General features: G+C 30.9%; 1 protein-coding gene across 5 annotated transcripts in view; it reads left to right on the forward strand.

Moving 5' to 3' along the window:
- The first annotated feature begins 1,139 nt into the window (after window positions 1-1,139).
- LOC125067612 (GRAM domain-containing protein 2B-like) overlaps window positions 1,140-25,052 on the forward strand; it is a 61,217-nt gene continuing 37,304 nt past the window's right edge. Inside the window, exons 1-4 of one of the 5 annotated variants that reach the window (XM_047676280.1) lie at window positions 1,140-1,422; window positions 2,013-2,137; window positions 2,242-2,338; window positions 9,980-10,090. In XM_047676280.1, coding sequence (XP_047532236.1) covers window positions 1,295-1,422; window positions 2,013-2,137; window positions 2,242-2,338; window positions 9,980-10,090 — 461 coding nt within the window. In that variant the 5' untranslated portion in view covers window positions 1,140-1,294. Of the gene's footprint in view, window positions 1,423-2,012; window positions 2,138-2,241; window positions 2,339-9,979; window positions 10,091-15,090; window positions 15,315-23,312; window positions 24,067-25,052 lie in introns of those variants that run through there. The other 4 variants (XM_047676282.1, XM_047676284.1, XM_047676285.1 and 1 more) reach the window with 4 other exon arrangements.

The raw sequence follows: 25,052 nt of genomic DNA on the forward strand, positions 1-25,052 counted from the left end.
TTCGTTCTTACATGGTTATCACGCCGATTGAATTAGCAAGGAATCTAGAATTTCGTCATTGGTGAATGGCGGTACATTGACTGTAACAACTCAGGCGCTCATTTGCTCGTTTCACGTCTGTATTTCTAAAATAACATTAAATTACCATACATGAAGAAATATGAAAACATTGTATCGACCAGTGATTGATAATTAATTATATCTAACCATAAGGCGGTACTTTCAACCTCGAAGCATATGTAGCGCCAGCGCTAATCTCGTCTAACAATAATCCTAAATTTTGTAATTTGAATTAGTACTTACGAGGTAGACTTAAGCTACGTAGCTTCTGATGTAATATTTAAAAAATAATTTACAATAAACCAATATTTCTAGTATCGTGTAAGTTTTCATTATGTCGTATCTGTAATAACACTCACACTGACGTGACTTTTATTATATTGATGATTAAGATTATTTTATTTCAATGTACCACGAAAAACCCTTTCGTTGTTTAGCCGGTTCTTCGTAGTTGAATCTACACTTTGAAGTAATGGTAGGTTATAATTTAAAGAGTAAAATGTCAATTTAAAAGTGCTTGCATATTGAAATAAAACTAGTTTTTTAACGGATTTAATCGCGTATATTAATTATTTTATTTTAACATCCCGACGTTTCGAGCACTTTGCAGTGTTCGTGGTCACGGGCAGACTCAGTCTGTAAAATAAAATAATTAATATACGCGATTAAATCCGTTAAAAAACTAGTTTTATTTCAATGTGTAATAATCGCGAAAATCTAAGACAACATTAAGTGCTTGCATATTTTTTTTTTTTTTTCGCTATAGCTTGTACATTCCGACAATTATTAATTTTACAAGTTGATTATGTAGTTAATATCTCTGAAAATTATTTTGAAAATAATAGATTAAATAAACATGGTTTTATTTACCTACATCTTTTATAAGTTGCGTTGAAACGACGTCAGGAAATCACCTCTACATCTTTCTTTACGTGAATATATATTTCAATGAAACTGCAACAAATTATGTTGATGGTGTTAATTCGAAGAACCGTAATGCGATAATTTTTCAATCTGATCTTATTGTTGATGACTCAAACTCGACGTGGACGCGCTTACGCCTCAGCGTACGAACTAATTTTAGAAATCAGTGACAACTTATATTCAACTAGTATATATTCCTCCTAGCATCAAATTTTAGTTTCGGAATATATTTTGTAGTGTGTGCTTACACAAGAGTAAATTCATTTCGAGATTGTGATTTTCTTGGTAAAACGTGTATGAACGGCTAAAAATGTCGAAAACTAATCTTCGCAAAAGTGCTAGTACCTCCTTTCAAGTTTACCATCATGTAAATTCCAGTAGTAGTGACACTTCTACATCATCAAGTTCTTCTGAAAATGCGGATACACCGTTAAAAAGGTAAATACACAAGTATTCGCGTCATCATTGGGCTAGTAGGTAGGCAACAAGGATTTTTCAGCAGTTTAATGAAAATAAGTAGGAATTAAAAAAAAAATACGAGATCATATTATGTTTACGATAAAGTACATACCATTTTTATATTACCTACAACTTTCTTAGGAAGCTTAGGTAATACATTATATAGAGAAATATTATAGTTAAATAATTATGATATTACCTACTCTATTATTATATTTACTCTATATCAAGTCAATTTGGTTTCCACGATACAGGTTCTTTAGTGTGAAGGCCGCTGTGCACTTTTCAAACTACAATGTTTATGCGCTCATTTGCATTTTAAAGTAAAGTTATTGTTTTGCATATTTTTTTGTAATGCTAGATTATTTTAAATACATGTCAAATGCAATTACAAACTTTCAATGAGACGTAGCGGTTACGATAATAGATTAGGTATACGTTACACGATATCCAGTAATCACAAGGTGGATAAATTAGTGAATAGATTATATCTGAATATAATTATACCGACATAGACTTTACATCAACGGGTTATAGTAGCAAAATATGAAAATTAATTCTTATTCAAGATTCAACCGCCTGCTTCGTTCATCTGTAGCGCGACACTGGAGCTTTTTCAGAAAAGAACAGCCTAACCTCAGGAGCCGCGGCCGATCAGTATCAGATGCCGGTTTATGTTCTATCGTTGACAATGGTAAATTTGTTAAAGTAAATTTTATTTTGATACGTTTCAATGAACTACGATATTAACCAGACCTATTATTCGACAAATATGATTTAAATGGTAACATTTTACAGATTTGGGCTTCTTGGATATTACAATGGTCGCGCCACGTCGGTCCTTACAAGTTATTGACCACGCAGCGAGGGCTAACATACCTTCATTATCGATAACGTAAGTAGTCACTTAAAGTCAAAAATCAAAACGTATGTATAGTTACTTAGTTATAACATTGATAAGCTTACAATGTTACCAGACTCTTAACTTACTTACTTGACTTAATTTTATAACCCTATTTTATCCCTAATTTTTATCGTGTTACGTTAAATACTTCTCGTTTATCCAACTTCCAAATATGTTTTCTGTCTTGTACAAGAAAACACTATTAACGAACACCCTACGATATAAAATTAATAATTAAAAACTCCGCGAGCCGCATATATAAATAAATACGAATATTAAAAAACGGTTTTAAATTTAATTTAATTTTATATATAAATTTTATACCTATTGGCAATGTTTTATTGAGTAATTTACGGTAATTTTGAAAAAGTTTGATAAGTGCAGAAAAAGTAGTAAAAAGTTTAAACATTTATTTATAGCAAGGACAGGCTGAAACAAAAAAGGACTGTATTATAAAGTAGTAATTGTTGATTTTATTGGAAAAAATTACTCATGATTTTTTATCAGAACCAGTCTTAACTTTATGTTTAATTTTATCTTGGTAATTGGCGATTCAATAATACTTATGTAGAAAAAAAAATCAATAAATTTTGTTTTTTTTTTTTATATTGACTCAAATCGATACCGACGAAGCTACGGCCATAAAAGCTCTACTTAGTATATATAAAAAAACGCCCAATAAAGAATCGTATGGGTGCACTTAAAATACATTTTGCATTTTTAATAAGTTTTAAAATTATCTGCCACTTAAAATAAAATCAAATCAAACGGTTCACCGTAATGTCTATAAGTCCGGCTGTGCACACAGGGAAATAATATTTTGATGACATACGTAACAATAAAAATAATATGTATGGCAAGATAAGTATTAAAGTTTACATAATTAAGCAGATAAAATATTACGTACTTAGATAGTAAATTTCAAATACAGTATATTTTACTTCAGCGAACCTATCTTATAAAAGCATTAAATGATAAACATTGTTTATAAAAATCGGATGCCGGATAACATTCTTATGAAATGATAATATACATATGTAGGAAGAATATGAATCTCTTTATAATACGCAATACTGGGATAGTATTGATCTTCCTTAGCCTTGACCGTTCAGTTCAGTTACAGGAACGGAATAATATTCAATTTATAAACGTTGAATGTAGATGAACTTGATCTCGTATATTGATTTGGACTTCGCGTTAAAACCATGCGCTATAGAATGAAAGGAAGTAAAGTTTATTAGAGACAGCGCTCATTTTAGAGTTATTTCAATGAGAATTTTATAAAAAACGTCTTGTCCGGACTATCGGTAAATATGAAACATTGAAATCGAAATTTATAAAGAAAGAAATCACATTAAAGAATAAAATAAATAAAACCTACATTTTAGAGTAAATATATATATTTTTTACTATAAATATAATAATGTTAGTATATCCGAAACATACGTCCAATAGAGATAGCGGGGGTGAAGAGGGGGCATGTCGGAATATGACAGTCATGCCGTTTGCCGCCACGGAATACGAGTCAATCGTACCCATAAGGTGCGCCAATATAAATGCGTTCCATCAACATTTTATTAATTTCTCAGAAAGATTGAATCGTCAAGAGTCTCTTATTATCTTTTTGCCTACCCATGAAATGCATATCAGTCATTAGCAAATTCGTGTATTGTTGTATTATTGCATCGACAAAAAGAACTATTTATTTAGCCAGTTACTAAGAAACACATAGTAGTTCCATTGCTGGGCTGAGGATAAAGTCCTTTTAAAGAGAAAGTTCGGAGCTTACTCCATCTTACTGCTTTAATGCAGGTTGGTAGAGACACAGTTATAGAATTTTAATCAAAATATTCAGTCATCTTCACGATGGTTTGTTTCACTGCCGAGCACGAGATGAATCATGAACACAAATTCAGTGCATGAAAATTCAGAGGCGCTTTCCCGGATCTGAACGATGATATAATATGTAATTAATGGTTTCGCTGATTCCTCTTACAAGTTTAAGTCATAAGTTATCCGTTTGAATTTCAATAAACTCGTACATGTAAGCGATTACGCAATCAAAAGGACAATACATGGCATGTGACAGAGACTGGACCGCGATAGAGGCACTCGCACCTCGAAAGAGCTGATCGTGAACTATACAATTACGTAGTACTACAGTAACAATACAGCAACTACATTGAAAATCATTTGAAACATTGATAAGGAGACAGTCAGATAAATAATAACCTTAAATAATTATGTAATATTAAGCGTGTTTATAATTATAATCTATAATAACATAATTAAACAATAGATAATTTCGATGTACATATATATTTAATAATTTAGTGAGTGACGAATAAATAATTTAAAATCTATGTCATGATTTTATGACCCAACTTGAATAAAAATATATATTGACTTCGATCTCGGTCGTATTGACATTGAAGTCAAGGAGATATGTAGAGTAGGGTCCGTCTACACGGTGTATTTTATTAAAAAAATGTTAATTCGTATATTTTATTAATATTTAAGTAGATGTAATATGATTTAACCATCTCTAAATAGATTATTTTCGATAAATTCATTTGCAGCGAATACATTCGATCTCATCACTAAGTGTCATGGAATGAACTATATTTATGACGCAAGACAATTTTATTATCATTAAAAAAAGTAACATAACGATATAATACATTTACGTTACTAAAATGTATGTAAAGACGTCATAAATAAGACAATTAAAATTAGGCAGTTTACATATTATCAACACGCTTTTTAAAAATTTTTTTCGCAATCCGCATAAGATACTTTCTAAGATAACTGTCAAAAGGTGAATAACTGTTAGGACAGAGTATAAAGAGTAAAATCGAACAATTTATATGAATCTAAAAAGTCGAAATGACAATGTAATGCATGTAAATTTATTATGACGTACAGATATAAAATAGTCAACACTTATGATAGAAGCCACAACAAAAGCTACACGTGACAACTAAACCATATTGTGATTAACTAAACAGATTACCGACGATTGTTCGTTTATTTATAAATTTAGGTTAATAATTATTTAACCTAGTTTCGATGAATTAGTAAAACATACTTTTCTTAAAGTTGAGAACAAGAAAAAAATAATACTGCGTTTTCGTCTTAAGATTTTTCTAAATCCTTTTTTACTGATTTTGATTTATTTACTTTGACTTATTATGACTATTAAGTGTGGTCAACTTCTTTTTACCGATTTTCGATGAACTTTTTTTTATGCGCCTCTATAGGAGATCTCCGTCTCGTCTCAAGCACATTGTTGTGCAGGGTGCAAGCTGTGTTCTGGCGGTCTCCTCTCCCCCAATAAATGAAAGGTTGAGAATAAAGTTTTTAAGTGACGTTTATTTACTGACTTGGCGAAGCCCTCCTAATGCGCGGTGCCCGGGATTTTTGCAGCCACTCTGGATTAAGACGGGCCTTAAGTTTTTTTACATATTATTATAAATTCAAAAGTGTACGATAGTCTGATACTTCATAATAATATTTAAATAGCAATAAACATCCGGGCTTATATTTAAAAAGTAAAACATGATAGTTTTTCAAGCTCATATCATATCCTTGTGTCGAGGATAACGATTACGTGCGTCATAATTTTTAAGCGTTTTCTCCTTCCTTCCTTCACCGGTGGACACGAGATAAATTATAAATTATATAATACAATAAAAATAATTGTTATAATAATCTAAAGTGCACACAGAACATCGATACAAATAAATAAGATTTAGAGAAAGAAATAAACAAGATGAGAATTTATTGGACACAAGTTTCTATCAACTGTGTCATCTTGACTTTAAGATAAGCAATTTATTACAGATATATGAATAATATATATATATAAACTTTCTTCTAAGGAAAAACAAAAGCATGATCAAAACGATTAGCGAGGCACGATGATGGTTTAGTAAATAGAAGCATGTCCCGGGTCTGTCTAAATTGAAATTATGTACAATATTGAAAATTCATAGGTACCAATAGCAAAAAATTGCCGTTTTTAAACATGTAGGCTTAAGGATATTTTTTAATATTAACCATAATTGTTAACATACATCAAAATAAGTATAATTAAGGTCTAAAATGTCTTCTAGTGTAGTTTTTAAATAACCTTTTATATTTACGAGATAAAATACTACGTAAACAACGAAGACAATTAAGTGAATTTACGGTATAAAGTAGATATGTTAAATAATATTTGAAGACGAAATTGCCGCCACATTTTCCATTACACATATGATTGCAATCAATATTATGCGCAATGCACCACTGCGCATGTTTCCGTAGAATGAGAAATGCTACTAACAAATTTATGCTTTAAAACTTTGGTATAAGGGATATATTCGCGTATTTAATTTATTCAGCCCAGATGACAGCTCCTCGGGTTGTTAGGGATCGGTACAGTATGGAAGCGATTGGTACGGTGAAAAGGAAATAACAGAAAGAATAATAAGTGTTATTTAGAATACATTGCTCAATAAATCACACTTGTACTTGAATTAAGTTCGAATCAGTCAAGGTGAAAGTGAAGTGTTATAATGATAATCGAAATTACATATATCGTAATAATCAGACAAGTGTTACCTCATTTCTGTAAAAAGTGAATAGCCTTTACTTGATTTATTTTTTCTTATTTATTTGATCGATTTGTACGTACTGTTAACATTCATACATGAAGGAGGTCAGTCCTTCAATTCCTATTTTTTCATTAACTAACTAATGTTAGAAAAATTGCGTCGGTCATAAAGAATAGGGCTGTGTTTTGATATATATTTACTTAGTTTTTATGTGTATTATTAAATAATACATTTGCAATTTTATTGCAAATATTAACGCTAATTTAATATATGTATATAGACGAGAAGTTATTGTCAAGTTAAAACTGGTATAAATGTTCCACGGTCACGCAGTGCTTAAGTTATAAATATAAAAATGCACTTTAGTTACAGATATAAATATACATTTACCATTGAATAATATATTAAAATTTCCACGTACTGTTGTGTTGTGATAAATGGTTACACTTTGTGTTCATGGCTCTTCTTAGTCATAAAATTGTTATTTAAATAGATATTATACATCTCAGTTAATTTTGCATATAAATAGACTAACTGAAAAAGCAATGTATCTTTAGAAACAGTGATAAGATTAAAATTGAAGCTATCTTTGTGTAATCCAATCAACTTGTAAGTCATCGTAATGTTGTAACGTTTTTTTTCTCTAGGTTACAGTTTACGACAAACATTTTAACATACTTCATGCACGTACCACCGATTAGATTTTAATTTCATGTATTAAAATTCCATGCTTATTGTTCCATTAATAAAAAACCTTTCAATTATCGCTATGGTGTCGGGTTCCTCGTGTAGTGCTCGTATGTTGTGATGAACTGAAGTAAATTGAAGATATTTATTATTGTGTTTAAAGTGTACATAAAATATCAAGTCATTAGTCGCTTGAAGAGAATATTTCGGTGAGTGAGAACACGTAGTAGTAACTAAATCATTATAGATTTTTATAAATAAAGACTCCCATTCATTTTAAAATAAAATAAATTAATTTTTCATTGTAACAAAAAAAAAAAACATTTAGAAACAATTATACATGTAGAATTTGTTATTAATTAAAATGATTGATGATATGCATTCTGTGATATAGGTTTAGCTTTGTGCATTATTTCTAGGTAATCGGCATGGCGTGTGTCGAGTTCATAGGTCACCTAGGTTCCAACAATTAGTTCCTGCTTGCAGCTTTTTGAGAGCTTATAATGCCAAGGTATTATGCATGTGCACGAGAATCTAACATATTATCACAGCACTATCATGTTTACGTACTTCAATGTTATTTAATATTTTTTAAATCTTGCGTTTATATTTTTTTACATGCAATTTTTACACTATGTACGCTATATTTGTTACGTATAATTAGAATTAAAAAAAAACAACTATTAATTTTTTGGCACTTATTACTGCACTAAGAAAACAATTTACTATTACATTATTGTTTACTAAATACATTAAATAACTATTACTGGGTTACAATTGCGATCAAATAAATTGATCTATTTCATATACTTAAGATAAAAAGAATACTGGTTAAGACTTACAATGTTAATATACATAGAATAAAGAGTATAAACAACTTACCTACATTTATGACTAAAAACGATCATTACTACTATTCTCTGTGTTTGCTGTAGAGTACACAGGCCATAGTAGTAAATTACGTATGACCATTATCACATGAGCTCTGCCTTTTGTGATTCATAGTAAAATATTCTTATAGCTAGTAAATTATTATTGTCTCTTAATGGAAATACAAATACATACAATAGTTTCGAACATAAATAAACGATTAATACAACATTTAAAGAAAAATTAAGCTTAGTACATTATTTTTTAATGATTACATATAATAATAATCATTATATCGATTCTAAATCAATAATTCATGCAACATGCAACATGAACTTCTGATTAAGATTTAATAAAATTGAATGTCCGATTAAGTACTATTTATGGTATAAGACTGCATATAAAGGCTATAAAAACATACTAGTTAACTGTCCTAAATGGAAAGTCGATAGTGTGGATAATCAAATACACGAATATTTTCTTTTAAAACGTCTACCTTACATTTTTAAAATTTCTTTATTACGCCTTATTCAAGCTTGACTATATTATAAAGATATACTTCCAACAGTTGCTATTGCGCTATTGGTACCAAAGTTTCACAATAGGGTAACTTCCAATAATTATGAAGTTCGAACAGACTATAAAAGCGTGAATGAATAAATCATGACTTTGTTAACTTTCATCTCTAATACTTTACGAGTCACTACGATGTAGATTCAAGGTCACCAGATATCCCGTATTCCTCCGAACAGTTATTTTTTTAATACTTTTCCCGAGTAAAAAATTACCCAAAAGATCACGGAGTTCATGATATTTTCATAAATTTGGATTGGTGACAACATTTATTTAAGATTTTGTAAAAAAATAATTAAAAATAATTAAATATTCTATCAACATACATAATATATTTAATTGAAAAATTTAATCATTATTTTTTTTTCTGGTAGTGAATACTGCCAGTGTTTTTATTTTCAAACTGGATTTGAAAAATCTTTTATTGGTTTGAAAAGGCCTGAAATACAAAAGTTCAATTTAATTATCCGACTTAATAGGATGGTATATGATTTCAGCCAGTATGTATGCTCATCTGTTCCGTACATCTTAGAAACTATTTATTATTATTCGACAAAGAAGCTATCGTTAGAAGGGTCTTAATCGTCCGCTATATAATAAGTTTATAATCTATGTGACTTCACTTAATTCAATGCGGCGCCCTTTATAGGATATAAGAACATATATTTCAGAAAAAGTATTTTTGAAAAATGCCGTTTTGGTTATCTAAGGAAATATGTTAATCAGCACATTTCTTGCTTGCTGCTTTGCTTGAATTGAATTTATAATTGCCTAATAATTAAAAAATATATCTTTGGTTTTGAAACTTTTAATATGTTTACTAAAGGACTGAATAGCCAAAGTTATAGTTTTGTTTGGCATTTACAAGTACTAGTCATTTTAAGACAAGCCTTAATAATCGTAGGTCGGCGGGCGGGTCCGGGAGCGCAGTCGGCCTCGAAGAGGCGAGTGACGGCAGCGACGCCGAGCGTTCTCGGAGACATCTGCGCGTACCTACACCGACTTACTTGGGACAGTAAGTAATTTATTAACTTTTCAACTGTACCAACAGCAAACAATCTCGACGTAGATGTAACAATGACTTTAACACGAACTTACTAATTAAGATACGAAAACAATAAAACAACTCGATATAGCTCCTCATAATGACTCAGTTGATAAAAGATCACGATAAAATATAGCGTTATATTAATAACGCATTATGAATCATATGTAATCTCATTAACTATATCTATCAATGATTACCGTATGAGTTACTCATAATTAGAGTATCTTATAATAGCACTAAAATTGAAACTAAGACAGTTGTGTTCACATTCGTAATATATTGGATCACATAACTTTAGTAATCAGGATATCTTAGTAAGTTGTGTTCCGGAAGTGTGAGTGAGCCAGTGGAAATACAGGTTCAAGGGACTTAACATCTTAGTTCCCATGGTTTACGGCCCATTTGCTATGTAAGGAATCGTTAATATTTCTGACAGCGTTAATGTCTATGGGCGGTGATAACCACTCGGATTGCAGATCCGCCATATCTACTAAAGAAAAACATTAATTCAAACAAGTACTTGGGAAAAGTGTGAATCCACTATTGACTTACGTATTACGTATTGCTTTATGTCACTGAAGAAATGGATTAATTTTACCCCGTTCTTTCTTATTACTTACCTACAATAGTATTATAAACATGATTCGAAACAATGTAATTACCTCAGAGATCCTATTTGGAGATATTGAAATAATTCAGTCATAATTTGCGTTGTAACGTAATGCGTCACATATATTTTTTTAATCTAAGCTTAATTCGTTCATGAAAAGGTCAGAACCTTTGGTTCAGTAGAACGTTTTAATCTATAACCCTTTGGGAACTGCGTACGGTTGATTCGTCATTAGGGCAGATGTTTCGGACTTTATTGGTAAACTAGGTGTCGCCGTCGGCTCCGCTCTCGTTTCAGGGATCGGTCATCACGCGTTAGGAATAAATAATAGGTAGCCTATGTATGTTCTTGGAGTTTGAAATTTCATCAAATTTGGTTTTGGTTTAGTCGTGAAAGAGTAATGGACAGACGGAGTTACTTTCACATTTATATTATTATTATCGATAAAAAAGATACGTAGTAGAATTACTAGTTATTTCTAGCTATAGAAAACAAGTTCAAGTAACCTAATTCATATAGAGAGTAGGCATATTGAAGATTGTTATCGAAGCTGTCGAATACACCTGCTCGACAAACAAACTAAAGTAGTTTAAGTTAAGTTCAACGTTTAAACTTCATAGTTGTATCTGTGGCTTGGTCGAAAAGGGAATTGGATATATTACGTATTCATTTTAAATGGCTCAGTAGATAAAAAACGTGAATTTCGGGTTCAAATAGCGGGCATGCACCATTAAGTTTTCATGTATATTAATTGTGTTTATTATTCACGTCGTGCTAAGTCTTAAAGGACGAAAACCTTCATATTTCGCATGTGTTCGTAATTATATCATATTTATATCATCATTGGAACGCAGTTGTGGGATTTGTGTAGCAGGGGTTTTATTGACTCAGTCAGCTTCGACACATTTGCTCTATTCTGAAACTTGAATTATACTGTAATCTTAAGATAAATACATTATTATCTTAAGTTAAATATATTATATCTCTTTACAATCCTCATTTGAAATATTAATGGACAGAAAGCGTTGCGTACTTTGTATAACGTTTAAGGAGAAACCACATTTACTTAGGAATATTTATACATTTAACCTATATGGCATATTAATGAGTAAGTTATAATAGAGAATTATTGCGTATAAAATAAATACCTTCGACGACTACGAAACCCAGGCAAGCACCAATGAAATTTCAAGTGCTCAGCGGTAAAGAAAAACATTGTAAGGAAACCTGCATGTGTCTAATTTCTACGAAATTCTGCCATATGTGTATCCACCAACCCGCATTGGAGCAGCGTGGTGGAATATGCTCCGAACCTTCTCATCAAAAGGAGAGGAGGCCTTAGCCCAGCTGTGGGAAATTTACAGGCTGTTAATGTTGTGTATGTTGTAATGTACCAATTATTATAATGGCCATTATGTAAATTAGTGGTTTAAAGTAAAATATGTTTTAAAAATACAATCACGTTAAACGTGAAAAGATTGACGAAAAAAGACGAAGAAAGACAGTGGCGTGCATTTGGAGAGGCCTATGTTCAGCAGTGGACGAATGCGGGCTGACGATGATGATGATGATAAGATTAGAGAAAAAATGCAATCAAAGATATTTTACATAAAGTGACAGCTTATGTAATGGAACTATATGCAATACAGAATAGTAAAATATCACTACTAATATAATCTACTGCAGTCTTGTCTTGGGTCTGGAATAACGAGTTGGCTCGCTTTATAGCCGCAGTGTTACGAAAGCTATTTTAAAATACCTGGGATAACGTCACGTAAGATAAGAGAAATATTAAGAGATTTTTACAATGAAGCCTTCTCAATTTGTGCATATATATTTTCTCATTAAATTCTTGACTACACGGACACAATGAGGGTCTGTGTAGTCAATTATTCTTTTAATTTTTAATATTATCATAAATAATGTCATAAATAATTATAAATATTATCAAGATCGAGGAACAAATATAACAAGATAAATAACTTTTAAGATTAGGAAAATTAAAATTCTCGGTATTCCACTACTGAAATATGCATGTATAATTCATCTTGCTCTTGAATCACTCTATTTATTGTTGAAAAAACAATGAAATCCGTTGCGTAGCTTAAAAGGTCTAAGCGTACGTATTCTATGGTCAAAAAAATTATAAAGATACATTCCCAAACAAAGTGTTCAATTGATAAATCTTAATGTATTTGCCCACCAGAGGTCTCGATGATTATTAATAAGGTGAAATTATTAACCGAAATTGAATTAAATATTTTCTTAAATATTTTTCAGTGGTGAAAACTCTCTTATACGTACGACTTTCTATCTGTTGTTTCTATAAACATAGAAAATGTTATATATCTATCTTTTACAAATGGCGACTTTAATTAAAGTGCTGCGCGAGTTTTGTCTAATTGGAAGTGGTTTTTTTATCTCGGTTCTCATCTAGTAAAGGAGAAACAGCCAAGAATCGTTCAATAGATGCTCCGTCGATTTTAAGCTCTACGTTTTGAATGTCATTTAGTAAAATTCAATTAAAAAATAGAACATTCTAGAAAAAACGATATATCATTAGATATTTTACTTTAAACTACAATATATTTAACGGACTACATATAAGGCTTTGTTATTTTAGAAAGACAGGCTGGCAATGCCTGATTGTCATTGGTCACTACTGCCAGTATTGTTCATTGGCAGTCTTTTGAATCACATGCATTTAATTTCCTTCCTTATAAACAACATTATAAAATTAAGTCAATAGTTATGATAAGCCCCTCACTTAAAAATGGGATTCTTATTTTTAAGTTTAATTAATCATGAAATTAGTGTATATATTTTGAAATTATTATAAACGTCATTTAGAAGTATCTTTTATCTCTTTCTTTAATTATGTCTGTCTTCGTATCTCTTTTACTTTTTCTCTTTATTTTACGCGAACCGGGAAAATTAATGAATAGGTGGTAATAAAAGTCCAGCATTTTAATAATTTAAACCAACATAATATTATAGGACGTTTTTTAGGAAAAAGGTTTCCTAATGAAAAATCAAGGCGACGTAGTTCATAATGTATCATCATGCAATCATGAATCAGATTATTGATAAAAATTCGTATATGAATGATTACTAAATATATGTATTATTTCTGTTAATGTGGTCCGCTGTGACTGGCCAAGGTGGCCTTTCTCAAAGGAATATATAACTGCACAGTATATATCATAGTGCACACGCATTAGTAGTAAGTAACAAGTTTCTTGGTGGTAGGGCGTTGTGCAAGCTCGTTTGGGTAGGTACCACCCATTCATCAGATTTTCTACCGCCAAACAGTAGTACTCAGTATTGTTGTGTTCCGATTTGAAGGGTGAGTGAGCCAGTGTAACTATAGGCACGAGGGACGCAACTTAGTTCCCAAGGTTGGTGGCGCATTGGTGATGTAAGGAATGGTTAATATTTCTTAAAACGCCATTGTCTATGGGCGGTGGTGACCACATACCATTAGGTGGCCTATTTGCTCGTCCGCCTACCGATATAAAAAAAAAACCGTTAATAACTTTATTAACTCCCTACTAGACTTAAGACATAGTGATCGTTATTTATATTATCCATTGAGTAATATTATTTTTTATTATAAAAGTTACACATACAGGTACATTTTAAATGAAGCCTTACATCTGACATTTAAAACCAGGGCATGTGGTCACCTTCTATAAAGAAAATTTACACACTTAGCCAAGAAAAAATATGCTGAGCTCAGATTATAATAATTAGAATCAAGGTGGCTCACTGAAGGCTGCGGATTCAAATGCGGGTAAGCATTATCCACGGTGAAGTCTTTTTTATTAACAATTTCAATTTTGCTCAGTGTTAAAGGAAAATATAGTGAGAATACACGTGCTTAATAAATATGGTATTGTATTATAAAATACTCATATACATAACGCTCTTAAAACCTTGTAGAAATCGTAATATTATAAGAAATAAAATCTATCGATTCGATGCTTTATATCAGCACATGGCATTATTTTATTTGCTTGTAATTGTCGGTGTCGTTTACCTAATGGGTTTTAGAAAACGCTAATACCTACTTTAAACGCACTTAAGAGCAATACATTTTTTAATGATTTTTTGAGATATGTAACTCATGTATAAGTTGGTTGAAAATAAAGTGTTTTCACGTTAAATTAAATTTAATTACTGTTTCACAGGCATATAATCACTGTTGACTTAACTCTGCCTTATCTTTAAAGTAAATATATAACAGAAAGACGCATGATAACAATCAGTTCAAGCTAGGACTGCATCATGTTTTGGTGATTAAAACTGTGTTGTTTGTGATACTTCTATTTTATAACCGATAAGTGTAGTGTTTGCCTAAATGTCAAGTGTTGACTGGCATTCCGTGATTAATGTTACACTTCTAGTGGCTAAATGGAAGACGCAAATGGAAAATGAGAACGAAAAATTGCATGTGATAAGATCACGCTCGAGGGTTCGATGGACTATTAGGCGCGACAGTCTTCCGATAGCAAGTATTAGGAAAGCCTGGCTTAGAAGTAAACGGAGTATATCGCCTGATGCTTTATCGTGGCGTCGGAGGTAAGCTTCCCTTAGATATATTAATAATCATTGTTATAATATGTATTTTACAGATTTTAATAGTATACTTAAAATATACCTACAGTTTGATTGGCATTCATAACGACGCTAATTTAAAAAAAAATAATTCATATCTTATTCATTTGTAAGATTTAGGTACACATAGTTCATTGATCGATCTTGTAGAAGGAAATTTTATAGAGTAGTTTCGAAGGTAGAGAATGAATAAAGTTATAATACCTGGTGATGAAAACGCTAAACAGTTTCGTGATCATTACACGTATCATTTCTCATTGACATGTGACAATTACCAATCAAATACTTATTTAAACTACATTTACTATATAAGATTTTAAAGTACGATTTGTATACTATCACAGCAAACAATGAGATAGAACGAGCAGAACAAACACGTGAAGCCAAATTAAGCTGTAACACATACAGTGTGCGTGACGGTTATATATTTACAAGGTTGCCGATGTGTGCGTAGAGTTACCAATGTACTTCCGATAGAAAGATTAATGCTAGACATACAAGGGAGACTAGACTGACATATAATGCACAAGTGTGTGCACAAACAAAGATACATTCTTATAATCCGAAGGAACAGAAAATACGACACCAGATAAAGACTTCTGCGGCACGGTATTCACTCCAACTCTTAGAATCCGGAACTAAGACGTACTTTTTGGTTCGGTTTTAAAACCTATTTATAATTTCTATTTGACTGAATTTTCTTTCAATGGATTCTTACCCACTAAAACTGCGATGGTCGTTTTTGGCATTGATCGGAAAGGCTGCAAGATGCGTTATATCACGTCGACACAATGCACTTCTTCAGCGCAGTCTTATAAACGACACGCAACGACCCCAACTCACACTTTCATGTACCCAAGATTCCGACCTATTTTTTAAAAGCCCCAATCGTTGAAGTGTTGGCTGTGGGCCGAGATGGCATCCGTTCCCAATCTGCGCTATTCCCTATTGAACGATGACGGTCTAACAGAAGGAGACTATGGACCTCCACGCCGATTCTCTGCGGAGTATTCCGATAGCTCGCAGGGAGAGGTCTACTCGACTCTCGGACCAGGATTTGCTACGCGGGGCACGCCAAGTAGTTAATAAGTAATTGGTATGTCATTAAAAAGGATATTAGAAACTTAGAAAGTACCTACATATTATATTTAATAATAATTCGAGCTTATACTAAAATCAAAACTTTCTGTAATGCTTTATAACTTCAATAATAATTATAAATTGATCAAAATAAATATCAATTCATACGACAAATTGCACGTTTCTGTTTCGATTCGTAGATAGCATTTTGGTGTAAAATAATGACGATTGTTCTCAGTGAATAGGAAAACAGCAACAAATGGGCTCTTACATTGAAACAAACGTGGGAAGCCATTACGTATTACGTTATTATCCGGATTACATATCATGCTCTATCAATGAAGGATTTTACTTTGTTCTAGTATAAAGTCTTATATAATGTAAAACAAGATATACAAACAGTAATAGCTCGTGAATATCCCACAGCTGGACAAAAATCTATATCTTAGTGGGAGTTATATTTTTGCCGGGATTTGGATTAGTGCCATTCCTGCCTTTAAGGATATATTTTTTAAGATAGATCAGGTCGTTGCTAATAAATATTATAAAGTAATTTTAATTAATATGTTATTTCGAATATGTTCTATATCATGATTGACACTGATACTTATACTAAAATTTTAGCACATTTGTTTCAACTGTGTTTTTGTAAGTAGCTTAAAATTATTTGTACAGTGATTGTGCAAGTTATTTTCTAAGTACCTTTTAATTAAAACATGTTTGTTGTGAAATTTAAACAACTAATTAAAAGTGGTTTCAATTTTAAACATACGGGTAGTAAATGAGGAAAGACTTAGGATGGAATTAAAAAAAAAGTACGATTAAGATATTATTAACGCACTTATAACCGTCATACATACGCTCCGCTAACATTAGCGAATTAAACTATTTGAGAAATTATAAATATTATATATATGTCGGAGGAGCAGGATGCCGAACAGTTGGGTTTGGGGATTGATCCGACATTTGGAAGACAGAAGATTTGTGGGCGGGCGTGCAATGGTGATTTTCACAAAATAAAACGTATTTAATATCGTCTAATCACTATATTAATTGATTCAATAATCGTACACCACAATAATATCAAAGGATTACAATAATTCATCTCGATTAAGAGCAAATGGGTTTTCAAGCAACTATCGCATTCGAATCGCTTGTCAAAACATAACGACTCGCGTTGCCTACAGTTACAACTCCATTCGGGGTGACCCGCTCTTAAAAGTAAATCAGCCATCAAGCATTATCGCCAACTACTCGATTTCTTAATTATCCAAATCAACAACCAAAGTAACCGCGCCCCGTTATATATATGCTAACAGATTTTTTACTGCCTCCAGAACATGTCTTGAAATATTCTTAGTAATAATATGATATATATCGGCTCGATACTCTCCACAAACTAAAATGATGGAATAATACTATGTAAATACATATACATAAAAATATGGAAATTATATATTTACTTGTTTCGTATAAAACCCATGTTTTCATATTATTTTACAGCCATAATCATTAAGCCTTCATAGTTATAATATTTAACAAAACATAATCAGAAATACAAAAATGTAATAGAAAATTAAAATAGATATTACAGAATGTAATGCTGTCAGAGTATGTTTTTTAATGGCATGGGCGAAGATGAATAAATCTTGGTCATTACATCCTACTGAGTATAAATAATAGGGATAGAATATTTGAAAACACATGTCGTGCTTAAAATTTACATTTAAATAAAAAAATGTTTTATATGAATTTGTTAAAAAGCTTTAAACCTGAAAGTTTAATCCTTTGATATCCAATAAAGGCTGAAAAGGTATACGGCTCGATAATTCGTTTGTGAATATTATTATTATTTTGTTTGTAAAACCTTGAAATTAAAACTTCTTTTAATATAAAGGTGAATGATTGATGTTGATTACGCAAAACTATTAAATCAATAAAGTTCATTTCATATTTTGATTTATTTAGCCGTAGATATCTATACCTAAACATGTGAGTCCTATGACATCCATATACATGTATTGTAGAGCATTTCGACTGATTCAATCGTCCATGAATGGAATGTATTCATTCAAGCGTATTTCATTGGACGAACGAACATTATAAATGTTATATAAGTATTATGCCACTAAACAAACACCTCTTTGGAAGAAGATGACCCACTTTCGGAATGGGGCTTCATTTCCTCATAAAAGTATACCGTTTGTATAAAGGACTTCGTGAATGCAGTTTCTAAGCTTTCAGACGATGAAGTATTTTAAGGAGTTTCTTAAGTAACTTGAACATTTGTTCTATATTATGTAAAGCCCTTATGATCCTGCACTAGAACTATTTTAAATTTTTCAGGGAATAAAGAATGTTTGTATACAAACTTGTGCACTTTAATATGTGCTGTACCGACAGTGTCGAAATCGGTCATGAGAACATTATCATTACTAGGTGCTAAATTGGAAATTGATATTATCATAATAATTAGGTACTTTACTTGAAAGGAAATACAAAACATACTACTGTGTCGGAATTGGCAATTAAACCATCTAGTAATTTATAATTTATAAACAGACACGAACGTTGTCATCCAGAAATTTATTTCAGATCCTATAGTTGGTAAAGCATTGGAAATGTATATACTTCTCAATACGGGCACTTAACTCAATCAAGTAGTCCATTAGCAACTTTGCCCGTAATCAATAGGCGTATTTTCAGTAAAATAAACATATAAAATAAATATTTATGCCACTACCTAATTGGTCCCATCACAGTATAATATGCAAAACAAATTATTTTAAATATTATAAACAGAGTCACCTTTTTTCGCGTTACTCACCTTGACCAAAGTTCGACTATTTACCGAAAAACAAAGATGAAAAAAATCGCCTTAACTGTTGAAATATTAGGTACAACGACGTAGACAGTTGGCAGTTTAAATATTATGTAGGCGGTTCTGAGAAGTAAACAACATAATGTACATACTAACAATGAACCGATTAACATATAAAAGCGTTCATGAACTAAATAGCCATAGAGAGGTCCTAAAAAATTAAATTTTTAATAATATTATACATAAAAATGTTGTCCTTATAAAATTTGTTAATTTAGATAGATTGACCGTTTTATATTGAGTATTCCTATATATGAAATTGCTAATACAACATTCGATATGGAAAAATTACGAATTAATTTAAAAAAAACAATGCTATTAGGCCCTTATTAAAAATCTGTTGATAATTTGTTTTTCTGTGACAATTGAATTTTCAAAATTAGTGATATTTTATCAAATATTCCGTCGAAGCAGTCATACTGCACAAATGGCATGCAATATCTAGACGACAAAATTAATAATTACAAAATGTTATCATGGAAGTAGATTAGTCACGTCAGAAACATAAACACAACATTTGCGATAAATTGGAATAAAATAGGATCTAAAACACAAATTATCCTTTTTTTTAACCAGAGTTTACTTTTGGATAGTAAAATTGAGTGTCAAAAATCTAACAAAGCCAATTTCTTTTTTTATCAAAATTTGCTTTGTAAGTTTGATCCGATTTTGAGTGTTTAGAAATTAAAAAAATATTTTTATAGAAATGTTTCAATATATTAATGGAAAACGAAATTTCCAGGACCTATTAAATACTATACAAAAGGATCATTAGATATTTGTGTTATCACTTATCTGTAATTAAGTTTAGTTGTTAGCAAAGTTAATTCCATTTAAACTTAAGAATAGGAAAACTTGCAAAATTCTAACTTTATCAGTAGAAAAACGTAGGTATATTCTAAACATTCAAAGTCACGGATGTAATTTCATAAAGATGTATTCGTATTACGAAGTCGTACATTGTCACAGTTTTTCATCAGGGATATAAGAATTCGGGACACTTGCCAAAATTTCATGTCTGAGGCTGCCACGCCTTCATTTAAGCACTATGTCGCCAGATTTTACGTCATTTAGTATTATTTTTACGCATCTTAATAGTAAATACGTCTCAAGGTTTTAATAGGAATAATTTGTACCTCGTTTTTTTAATTTTTATATTAAACATGAAATAAAAAATATAAAAGGCCTGTTTTACAATTTTCGTCATTAGTCATTTACGATACGATACAATACGAAATATTTACAACATACGTAAAACAAGTTATGGTACATGAATGGTTGCCATTGGTGGTAGGGCTTTGTACAAGATATGAAAATTAAGTGGCGCTAGAACAGGTTTAAATTCGTCACCTTCGGTTGCTATTATTGTCTTACTATTGGGCCATCAGGGCTCAAGCCCCAAAGATGACTGATGAATCACGATTTAAATCATTTTGCCTATAATCATGGATCAGCAATGTGCGCTCAGCTCTCATTCCATACAAAGATATATCAATTTTAGAATAATTTTTCATAGATATGAAGTTAAAATATATTTTGAAAGGGTTCAAACGAATAATATATTTTGGCATAACAAAATATTTTGCAAAATATTATCATTTTACTAGCAAACATAATAATAATAAAAATAAAAGAAAAGAGAGGCCGTGGTGTTTGTGGAGCTGATTAAATCTCAGGTTTCTTTAATCGTTAGTGTAATCATCGTTGACAGTTTTCTCGGTTCCATTACTATATTATCGCATGTGGTCAAAATCTTTTTTATGTGCACATCTACGACCTTCAAATGATTACTATAAAATACCAAACAATTATTTAAAAATATAAAAATATTTAAAAAAATATATAAGTTTCCACGTTCACGTATTAATATTAAACAATAATATGTATTTACATCAATATGTTTACCTATTCAGAAAATACATTTAGTTTACCATATGTGTAGGCGTAAGTACGTATCATATTGAATTAAATGACGACATCTAAGATCTATAATTAATTTTATTATTGTTTGACACGATGACAGCTACCCCAGATTTTCTGAAAGGAATTTCTTTGATGTATGATCTCAATAAAGAAAACTTTTCCTGTATTATTGTAAACATTTGTTTGCTTCTTTAAAAATTGTTTATAATTGTGTAAACACATCGATTGAAGATTGAACTGAATAAGCTAGCGCCCTCTGTCAGTGTCAGTGAATAAGTATATATTTTTATGATTTGATATTAAACAAAACACACTCATCCTGATTATCCGTATACCTACCTAACATTTTACCATATTCTCGCCTTTTTGTATATATGGCATAAATTGGAGAAATGATAAATCAAACTTATTAGCACTTTTCTTTCCGTATCTATGAAATTATCACAATATTAATAATTCTCATGATTCATCTCTCTATGTTTTAATAAACGGTGTACATAATACAAGCTTCTCAATTTTTGGTTAACTTTGTTTTTTTTTTGACTAGGTGTTACTTTCAAACTTCGTTTTACGTATGTACTCATCTCGTACTCGAGACATATACCTACGTGTAAATAAATACGTACAAGTAAATCAAAATCCAGAGCGATTAAGCTTTAGCAAAAAATCCGTTTTTGTTACAGTTTTTAAAATATAATTACTGTTCTTTTTTAAAGAGACATACATAAATAATTTATCTTTATAATCTTAAATATTGTTTATTTATAACTCTCAAAAAAATCAATTGTTGAGAATTTATAAAATTATTGTCTTTAAACTAGAAGAATAGTCTATATTTCATTATACTCTAAATATACATATACCTAATTTAGTACTATATCAAATTGATATTATAGTATTTTTCGATTAAATTATTTGGATTTATTTTTATTTTCACAACGTTCCCCTCGTTTGAAACCAAAGCCCTTTGCTTTGGTTCTCGGTAACCCAGGAGATCCCGTAATTATTACAGGTTCTGTAAACGTATTGATCGAAATAGTCACGCGATATGCAAGCGATAGTTTTAGTTGATTCCTTGAAAATGAAATAACTTTTGAAAGGTAGGTAAAATTTCATACAAAATTAGACAAAATTAGAAGCAGTCCACATGAATTTATCTTCTTATAAATTGTTATTTAACATAAAATAAAGCTTCGAATCGAGATTTAAAATTTAGATTGAACAACAAAAAGTACAGAATGTGTATTTTATTTCGGTGTCATGAATACCTATTAATCTAATCCATATTTTTTACACTTTTATTGTTTTGATGCGAGGAATTAATTTGAGACCAAAACTTTATACGTCAGGTTTGATAATAAACATAGATAAATGCGATTTATTTATTCGTTACATTGTTTGTCTATATAATTATGTAATGTATTTTCTGTTTATATATTTTATCATAAAATGTTTGGAATAATAAAATATATATATGTTGGTTGATTGACGAATTCGTTTGTGTAATATATATCTATATCTACCGATTGTTTGACACCCGAGCAAAAAATTAGTAATTTCTGAGCGGCTACTAGCTATATCAATAAGGCACGCATAAATATTTTTATATCCTTTCACCGCAAAGTGTTGTTGCCGTGGCGACAGTAGGATGTCAACTGTCTCTCACAGCTTAAGCTAGCGGCACACATCTAAACACCTTTCCTTTATTTTACTGCTAGCGATATAAATAGTGTTAACCCATAGGTTTTAATTAACTACAATGTACGTAATAAATTGAACGACAATTTGACATTGACGCCATGGCTGTGACCATTTTAGTTTACCTATTACTATTAGTATTGAAATTGCATTAATATATCATTTATAATTAAAAAGATTAAATGAGAGTGATATTTTTTAAACTATCGATAACTTAGAACGAATTGCGTAACTTGACATTAATTGTTGTAAATAGCTCGTCATAAAAAATCGTGGGCCTCTGTCGCATGTCTGGCCTTACCTTTAGTCCTATAAGAACTGGGCGGGGGCAGGCATGTGCTAGCCGGCTCCGACGTTTAGTACTTTACTACTTCAGTATTCGTTAGCTGTTGCATAAAGTTATACGAGTGTTTTCGAACGAAACCGTTGTTAATATTTACAACTGAAGTCTGAACTTAAAAAATATAAATATGTCAGACAATTCATCGATAATATATTAGAATACAGAAAGTTTGTGTATTTTCTATTAAATAAGTAAGACCTTTACTTAATTCTATTTCACTTTTTTCGTTATTGTAAATTTGGTCTCGTGTGAGCTGTGAACGAAAAGTGACGTCAAAATATAGATATAATATAGTGAACAGTGGTACTAACAAAATTTAACTTGAATTTGTTTGAAGATTGACACGATAATTGGATAAGGAAAAGTACTACATACAATTGCCTCAATCGAACAAGTTTTGTAAGTTAATAAGCGGGTATGACCTTCTAAATGAAGGAATCATATTATCCTGACGATATTATGCTCTGCTTTGTACAAGGATTCGGTGAACGGGAACCTGGATATGGCAAAGACCATGAAGGAGCTGAATGTGATGCCACTAACATAAATACTTTAAAGAAAAAACAAAAGCGTAAATTCTTGACTGTCTCTAAAGCCTCAAACACAGGACTGGGCGAGCAAAGTGACATTGAATTTAGAAGGACCGAGTCAGTGGAAGATAAGTCTTTGAAAGATACATTCCTCCGGGGCCTACCAGAGGTGAAGAGAAGCTTCAGTGATAGATTCTCAGTAAATACCGATGCAAGTGGAAGTAAAATACCAAAAAGCCTTTCGACCATCAGAAAAACTTGGTGAGAACCTTATATTATATTAGAAAAAACGTTATAAAAATAATTTAAATAAAAATGTTATTTTAAACCTATAAATATTAATTCGTATCAGTTATAATAAATACCTTACTTAGATATCAATTATAATTGTTATCTTAGGTATCAACAATTATTGATATTAAATTACTCATCTGAAGTTATCGTTAATATTAGCAATCAATTAGTAGTTCATCAAATGTAATGTCTTTAAATTATTGATTTATTTCAATTATATTATAAACAATACTCAATTTTTTATATCATTAAACCACAAAGAGATAAGACTTTTTTAAATTAAATTAGAACCTCTTGTGGCATAACCTATTGGATCCAATTAGTTGGAAGCAGATGGAATAATGAAATTTTCACATTTATGCTGTTTATTAAGAAGATCAATTGCGTGCCGCCCTAATCTGAGTTCAGCCAGTCCGTTGTTAGTTAGGTAACCTATTTTGAAGTTTTCATAAACAACTGATATTGAGAATTTCTCTGTTGTACTTTCAAATCATATAATTACTTAGTGGTAGGTTTTTATGCAAGCCCGTCTGATATGGTAGCACACACTCATCACATTCTATTTCCAAAAAGTAACTTAGGTTTGTTGTGTTCCGGTTGATTCTAATTTCTCAGAACCAACATATTTTTAAGATTGTTAAAAAGTAGTCTGTGTATGTAACAGATTTTTTTTTCATATTTGGTGTTGCCTATTCAAACAATTTTCAAAAAACAATTTTCCAGTATTGAAATCCAATTTAGTCTATTTACCAGGGATTAGTGATTCCAATTCTTTCTATATTAAAACTTTTAGGCATGAGCAATCATTTAAGGCACTAGAACCTGTTACTTTGATACATTGCTGGCCTCGTTACCACTGAGCCATTTATTAGTTTACAGTTTTATCTTTAGGAAAGAAGTGGTCGATATTGATCTGTTATTGTTATATAAGATAAGATAACACAGGTGTTACT

Source organism: Vanessa atalanta, chromosome 12, assembly GCF_905147765.1.
Source record: "Vanessa atalanta chromosome 12, ilVanAtal1.2, whole genome shotgun sequence".
Lineage (NCBI taxonomy): Eukaryota > Metazoa > Arthropoda > Insecta > Lepidoptera > Nymphalidae > Vanessa > Vanessa atalanta.